Source organism: Papaver somniferum, chromosome 7 (genome assembly GCF_003573695.1).
Source record: "Papaver somniferum cultivar HN1 chromosome 7, ASM357369v1, whole genome shotgun sequence".
Lineage (NCBI taxonomy): Eukaryota > Viridiplantae > Streptophyta > Magnoliopsida > Ranunculales > Papaveraceae > Papaver > Papaver somniferum.
The window spans coordinates 125,622,053-125,629,846 of record NC_039364.1 but is presented as its reverse complement, the minus strand read 5'-3'; the positions used below and the strand labels follow the sequence as shown (position 1 = coordinate 125,629,846).

At 36.1% G+C, this 7,794-nt stretch overlaps 1 protein-coding gene across 1 annotated transcript; it reads left to right on the top strand.

Annotated features, from left to right (window-relative positions):
• Positions 1 to 276: 276 nt before the first annotated feature.
• Positions 277 to 3,573, top strand: LOC113298359 (calmodulin). Its single transcript, XM_026547086.1, has 4 exons — positions 277 to 484; positions 1,689 to 1,846; positions 2,795 to 2,875; positions 3,120 to 3,573. The coding sequence occupies exons 1-4, from the start codon at positions 409 to 411 to the stop codon at positions 3,252 to 3,254; spliced, it is 450 nt and encodes a 149-aa protein (XP_026402871.1). The 5' UTR covers positions 277 to 408; the 3' UTR covers positions 3,255 to 3,573.
• Positions 3,574 to 7,794: the final 4,221 nt, after the last annotated feature.

Below are 7,794 nucleotides of genomic sequence, written 5' to 3'. Positions count from 1 at the left end.
ACAAAGTCACCATATATAAAATCCTCTTGGCTTCGCTCAGTCGGCCTAATAATACACGTCTGTTTTGCATAAATAATGCGTTTTGGGCAAAAACGTGTTTTAACATGTCAAAACGCATTATACCGGTCACACCAATGACTTGAAGCGTGACTATTTTTCAAGCCTTGGTGTGTCATGTATGTAACGGGTTGCTTACTACTACTCGTTACATCTATATCGGCGTTTTATCGTACCAACGCGGCGCGGGGTACCCTTAGTCCTTATAACTAGGGTGTGTGAGTCATCGTGGTGATAACAACAATTTGATCTTCAATTGCTTATTTCTGAAAGAAAGAGAAACGAAAACTCTATTTGTTATTCTTCAGGCTTTGGATTTCTTTATTTTCTTTTGGCAGAATCGTCTGGAAAATGGCAGAACAACTCACTGAAGAGCAGATCTCTGAGTTTAAGGAAGCCTTCAGCCTCTTTGACAAAGATGGCGATGGTAAATCTCTTTCTCTTTCTAAGCTTTTTTACATTCACGGGTTAATGTGTATGTTTGGTAGATGAACATGGCTGAATGGAGAGATACTTCACGCATATAAGGCGTACTATGATCTTCTATTTGTTGTGATCTTAATCTTGGGTTTGTGGTTTTCCTTTTCTCTTTTCTGTATGGATCTTTGTTTTCTACATCTTTTCTTCTGTTGATAGCGCCGATGGTATGTTGTTTTATGTAGATCTGTCGCTTTTGGATCTATCTATGTCTTGGATCTTAAATTTATGTGTTTTGTATGTGTATCTGTTTTTGACCTTCGTTACTTTTAGGGTTTTTTTTTCTTTTACTAAGCACTTGCTGTTTTTTTGTTATTGTTTTTGGTAAAGAGCAATTGCTGGCTTTATGGTGTTTATTTGTGAATATAAATGAATTTTGAAGAGCATGGATTTTTAAAGCGTTAAATTAGGTCATTAGGTCATACATGTACATTTTTGTCATCGATCCTTCTTTTGCTTTAATGATCTTACATTTTCCATAAGTTTTCTCCTATATTATTACATGAATTGGTCTCATCATTAAGTATTGGCTATATTTGTGGACTTTATTTTAGGTTTCTGAAACATATTATTGAGTTGTTCTTGGTTTTCTAATGAAGATGCTCTGAGAGAAGTGAATAAGTTGAATCGTTGTTGGTTTATTCTTCTCATTTATTGTCAGTGAGCCAAAGTTATCAGGTCATTATGTTGAATCCTTAAATTGGCTAAAACTTCTATGCTAGTTTTTGAGAAATTTGGAATTGAATCAAAGCCATTTGGTTAGTGGTGATTGGTTTGTCTGAAAATGGTGGTCAATTGTTAAGTAGGCTTGTAGACTTACATTTTAATATTTTATAAACTATAAGGGGTTCCATAGCAGGAGCTTAATCAGGGAAGATATTCATAGGTCTTGCATCACATTTTAAATATATAGCTCTCAGTAGCAGGAGCTTAATCAGGGAAGATATTCATTGGTCTTGCATCACATTTAAATATATAGCTCAGTAGCATTGTCAAGTTAAGTATTTTGAATATTGTTAGCTGTGAGGGTTTCATTGTCATTTGGCTTTCATTTGCAACTTTGCCGTTGGTTATGAAAGAGAATGGAATTATTATTTTCATTTTGCATTTATTTTTATTATTTTGCTCAACTTTAATCACTTTTACTTCTGTAGGTTGTATCACCACCAAAGAGTTGGGCACAGTGATGAGATCTCTGGGACAAAATCCTACTGAAGCTGAACTTCAGGACATGATAAATGAAGTTGATGCTGACCAAAATGGAACCATTGATTTCCCTGAGTTCTTGAATTTGATGGCACGAAAAATGAAGGTTAGTTGTTACTGAGTTGTCAGTCACTTTCATATGTTTGTTCCTCATATGCAATCTTTCTGAAATTTTTCTTGCTTTGTGAAATTATGTTGCATTCTTTATTACCTCACTACCCCTGTGTATGGAGAGGAAGAACTCTGGTCTCTGCTAGTTTCTTATGTTATAGGTTCTATTAGTTCAACCAAAAGAATTTCGCGATGCCACAAGAGCAACTACCTAACTCAGTGGATATCCCTGTGTGTAGCGTTAAAAGTTGCTTGTTCAAGTTTTTGTTGCCTAGTTACATCTTATCTCATTTTACTTTCTGAACAGTAGTGCCTATTTATCTATCAAAAAGACAAAAACAAAAATAGTAGTGCTTTTTTCCAAACCTTGCTGGTTTGCAAATAGGTTGTGTTTAGCTGAGTGAACTGATTTTTTTAACAGAATCTATGCTGATCCTTTCCAATGCTAGTGGAACTGTGTTCACATAAACACAAGGGTTTCATCATAACAGCCTTTTTGAATTGTCTGAGTACATAAATTTAAAGAATACACTTGCGCAACTTATGTGAGAAACTGATTGGTATGTGTTCGGTGAAAAGCCAAAAAAGTGGCATAGAAGTAGTAGTATGGATTACTTGGCGAAATAACAATGTTGCTTTATTTTGTTCATTATATTTCTTTTTTTTTTAGATATAAATTCTTGCACACACATGCAAGACATTAACTTGGAGTAACATGGTTACAGAGATTTATGTGCAGGCACACTTGAGATATAAACACAACTCAGAATATTATAAATAAAGTGTATGTCGTGTGTCTGTCACATCAGTATCTAGAAAGCAGAGTGCATTGGTTTCAACCAAAATGAAGCGTGTGCTTCACTACCTTCCCATTTTCTAGTTACAATCGAACATTTAGTAACACATTCCAAAATTTTGTAAATTGTCAATTATATTCTTGTAGGACACTGACTCTGAGGAGGAGCTCAAGGAGGCATTCAAGGTCTTTGACAAGGATCAGAATGGTTTCATCTCAGCTGCAGAGGTAAGATGATGGTTAGATGTCATTGACTACCGTTTCCGCGTTTTATTTAAAAAAAATTACTTTCTTCATATCTTTGAACAGAAGATGTGTTTTTCCTTTTCTGTGCCTTCATTTGTACATAGTTTTATATTGTATATAACCGCATCTATAGTTTGTCTTCCTTATTTTCTAATATGAGTCGAGGCATCCTTATGTGTCACTTGAATCTTTGCTTATATTTTGAAACAAATGTGTGGTGGAGCAGCTAAGGCATGTCATGACAAATCTTGGAGAAAAGTTAACGGATGATGAAGTGGACGAGATGATCCGAGAAGCTGATGTGGATGGGGACGGTCAAGTCAATTATGAGGAATTTGTCAGGATGATGCTTGCTAAGTGAAAGTATAAATGTGTTGGAATGAAAGAATTCTAGGGGTTGAACAAAAACAGACAAGGAAAACGAGGGTCGTGTAGTAGTGTGGTCGCAATGCCTGTAGTCTTAGTATATTTATCTTGTTCAAACTATGAACCCCCTTCTCCTTCCTTTCTGTATTTTATGTGTTTAGCATATATTATGCATTTACAGTACACCAAGTTTTGCTTTGTTAAATGTTTGAAATTAAAGAGATACGCTCTCTAAGATTGTCAATGCTGCAGCCATTTTTAATTTATATCTGCTTGAAGCTTAGCATTTTTGCTAACTCTGCAGTGTTCAACCAGCCTTTCCTTTGGTTAACTTGGAGGTAGCTGTGAGATTCTGAGATTAAGGTACAAGTTCTTGCAAAGATGATGATAATAACTAATAACTGCCATGGTTATTCCTCATCATTACGTGCTGTATAAACTCCTCACACTTGAGTTACACCTGGGAAACTCGGTGTTTCCTATGAGTATCAATTATGCATTGCATTACATTCTTTGCTTTTTTTTTTTTTTGTCGAAAAAGAGGCAAGCCTCATATAAATATTAATTTTAAAACATTAGGATTGATTGCAGGACTGATTCTAGAATTTTCAACAGTTACACAGATTTCAAAGATTTTAAACAAACAGCAAGGGCAATCAAACCTATTAACAACATAGTCCCAAAATTGTTGATCCATTTTCTCGTCATATGGACGATTTTCTCTCTCCTAAATTTGGAGATTTTTTTCTCATCTTTGGATGATTCTTCTCGTCAATATGACGATTTCTTATTCTTCTTCTTCTCTAGCTAACGTGTTTTGTTGTTTGATTTGTGGTTTTTTGCAGGTTAACTTGAGTTTTGTTATCACTTTCTCGATCTCTCCTTTTTCAAGAGTTTTTCTTCTACAAAAAGATTTTTCTGATCTCAAAGTCTTTTGGCTTAGCTGAACACAAAAGACATGGCTGAATCTACTTCCGGAACTGCTGAAGATTATGACGACATAACAACAAAGATGGCCTCCTTATTAAAAGAAGACGATCTTACATTTGAAGTCCCTGAAGATGTTGCAGAGATCTGTGATGACCATAAGCATACTTTGATCATTACCACCATCACAAGAAGAGAGTATGGCCTCAACATCTTGTACAATATGCTTCATAGATCATGGAGACCATCAGGGTGTATTGAGATATTCAGCTTTGGTTATGCAATATACAAAGTCAAGTTTGAACTAGGGTGCGATTACAATAATGTCATTATGAGATCTCCATGGGGTCTAAATGAAGATCTTCTCCTGCTAGAAGTATGCGATCCTGATAAACTACCTCATGAATATGAGTTCAAATATGCAGACTTTACAGTCCAAGTTCATGGCTTATCGATGAGCAATCATAAAATTAAAATGGTGGAATTCATAGTATCGAAGTTAGGAACTCTGTAGTTGCAGGAAATCCTACAACACACCCCTTGTACTATCATGACTATAATTTCTAGATCTAAACTTATTTGATATGAAAATAAAGATAAAGATAATGAAAATAGAAAATAAGACACAAGATTTACGTGGTTCGATCAATTTGATCTACATTCACGGGGTTAGGTTTCACTATGATCATTGAATTACATATGAATTACATTGAGACTCCATTAATGAGTATTTGGAGCTCTCTCTCTCTCTAGTTTTTGGGGAAGAATAAGAAGATAATAATCCTACAAGTTACTTTTCTCTCTCCTACCTTTCTCTTTATATAGGATGCTACCTAGTGGATGACAGCTCATATGAGCTAAGATTTCCCCTAATTTCGGATCTGGCTTGCGATATTCTTACAAATGTTAATTTCGCAGATCTTCTAATCTTCGCAAAGTTATTACATTTTTCTTATGTTTAAGCTAATATCACCTATTGTGTCGTTTCTCAAAGTGCTCTGCGACATTTTTGTAATGCGTTGTTAAGAATTTCGCGAGCGTATCGTTGTCGCGAAATTCTGATCCTACATCTTGCCTCTTTTTTCTTGAATATTGCTTGAAGAGCGATCTTCAGGAAAAAATCCATTGTTGTAGTTGTTGGAGAGAGATATGTGTTGTTGGAGTAGTCTTTGATCTTTGTTGATGAAGGAACGAGCGAAAGAATACTGGACTTGAAAAGTACGTACTTGCCTCTATTATTTTGTGAAGTTCTGGAGCGTTGCGAAGTAAATGAGAAGTATCATCTCTTGAAGTATGTGAAGTATGAAGTATCCTTGAAGAAGTATAAGAAGTACTCAATCCTCGAAATATATAAGAAGTATGAAGTATGAAGTATCCTTTGAGAAGCATAAGAAGTATTCAATCCTCGAAATATAAGAAGTATCCGTCCTTGAATGAGAATAATAAGTATTGCCTCTATTCATGTGAAATTATTACTGCATTTTTGGTGATTCTTGCCGAGAAGATAAAGAACATAAAGTGTTTTCTTGGTAATCCATAGTTGCCTTTGTTCTTTATTTATGAGGGTAAAATCCTTGAGAAAATGTTGAATGTGCGAATTGTTTCTTCATTCTTATCATGCCTCTGTCTCATGTTTTGTGCTCATGCGATAGTATAATCTCTTCAAGTTGCTTATAATTGTGCGAAATAATTGAGCGAGATAATCACATCATTCGAAATAATCACATTCTGTGAAATTCGGACACATTCTACGAAATTTCGAATCATTCTGCGAAGTTCTGAATCATTCTACGAAGTTCTGAATAATCTTGCGAAATTCTGAATAATCCTGTGAAATTCTGAGTAATCCTGAATAATTTTGCTAAATTCTGCGATATTATTGCGAAATTCTGCAATATTATTCCGTACAGTTTTGTAAAGTACTTGTGTGAATATAATGCTTATGTGATGATTATGTTATGAAACGTGTATGCGATGTTTATGCTATGAAATGCTTATGCAATGCTTTTATGATGCGAGTACGATGCTTGTATGATGAGAATGCTTATCTATTGCAATGTATAGCTAATGTTTGTGTTACTTAGCTCATTTTGCACGCTAAAATTGATGTAGCTTTAACTTGTCTCCGTTCTCCATTTCTCTGGCTTTTTCTTTAGTGTATGCATTCCTCTTCGTGTAGTTATTGTTCCTCACAAGTTTTTACTTGTGTTTCATCTTTCCTTTTTCCTGCACTATTAGTATCTCATAACAGTATGATCATAGTATCAAGTCTGCGGCATTTTCACTGCCTCAGTTTCATTTCCATATACATATTCGCAAGCTTATTTGCTTACATATAATCATCTTCGCAAGTTTATTTGCGTACCCTCTTCTGTGGTCTTATTTTTCCTTCCTAGTTAAAGATCTTATTTTGCCACCTCTTGTCATTGCGACAAAATCGGAGGACGTCTTTGCACTTTCATGCAAAAACCCATTGATCTTGCCTTAACTTTTTCTTTTGTATTATTGCCTCTTCAGGATTGTTGCGGCAATATGACAGGCCTAAATATTCTTGCGAAAATAAAGCCCCATGACATTGCCGTCTTGCGACGAAATCGCAGGACGTCCTTACACTTTCATGTACTGACCCATTGATCTCGTCTTATCTTTTTCTCTAGTATTATTGCCTCTTCAGGATTGTCGCACAAATATGACAAGCCTTAATACCCTTGCCAGTAAAAAGCCTCATGACATTTGCGTCTTAAGACACTTATCAGCTCTCTAATGGAGGGTGCCGCCCTTATCTCCCCCATGGTTGCCCTTTCAAGGAGGCGTACTTCTACCATACAAGGTTAGCTCCTCCCATACGGTCTTAACAACAACCAGTTGTTTTCGCAGCCTCTTGTCCCTTTTACCTATAGGGCTTATGGTTACGAGACTGCACCCTGAGTGGGGCTTTCTTCGGGCCGAGTACAGTATAAGCCAAGACTTGTCAAGAATGGCAAGGTACGCTCCAGACGCCCCTGACACTCTTTACTCAACCGTGTACCTCGGCGCCTTGATCAGATTCTGCACTCCTTGGGAGAGTCCTTATTACCTTAGTCTCCCAACCTAAGTCATAAGCTTAAGCTGAGAATCCAAGGTGCCTCTCCCGGATGGGCTTTATTGACCCCAAATCTCCATGACCCAGGTTCCGGTGGCGGTGTAGCCTTTCCATGAGCCATGCAACAGGTACCCTCTTATATGACGTACTTTAGGTCTTACATTTTCCTCTTGCGAAATTGTATCCGCGAACTAGGGTGTACGCCATAAAGGTTCGCCCCTTTCTCTTTTTGTTTCTGCGAAATTTTCGCGTCTCTTTGTTTCTGCGAAATGTTCGCGTTTCTTTATTCTCCCATTCATCTTTTCATTTCTGTCATCTCTTTCATTCATTCTTTCATTTCTGTCATCTCTTTCATTCATTCTTTCATTCTCATAATATCATATCATTTGAATCAAAGTAAATATTCAAAAGAAATTCTAATACATGGTAACTCTGAAATCTTTGTAGTTGTGAAATCTTTGTAATTCTGCGATTCTATCGCGTTTTGTAAATCAAATAAAAAATCTTTCTCTGCAAAAGAAATATT

What these genes read in the sequence shown, in the direction of transcription:
- LOC113298359 (XM_026547086.1), top strand. Translation starts at nt 409, where the DNA reads ATGGCAGAACAACTCACTGAAGAGCAGATCTCTGAGTTTAAGGAAGCC. An exon ending in CTTTGACAAAGATGGCGATG is followed by an intron (nt 485 to 1,688) that starts GTAAATCTCTTT and finishes TTACTTCTGTAG; the next exon opens with GTTGTATCACCACCAAAGAG. An exon ending in GTTTCATCTCAGCTGCAGAG is followed by an intron (nt 2,876 to 3,119) that starts GTAAGATGATGG and finishes GTGGTGGAGCAG; the next exon opens with CTAAGGCATGTCATGACAAA.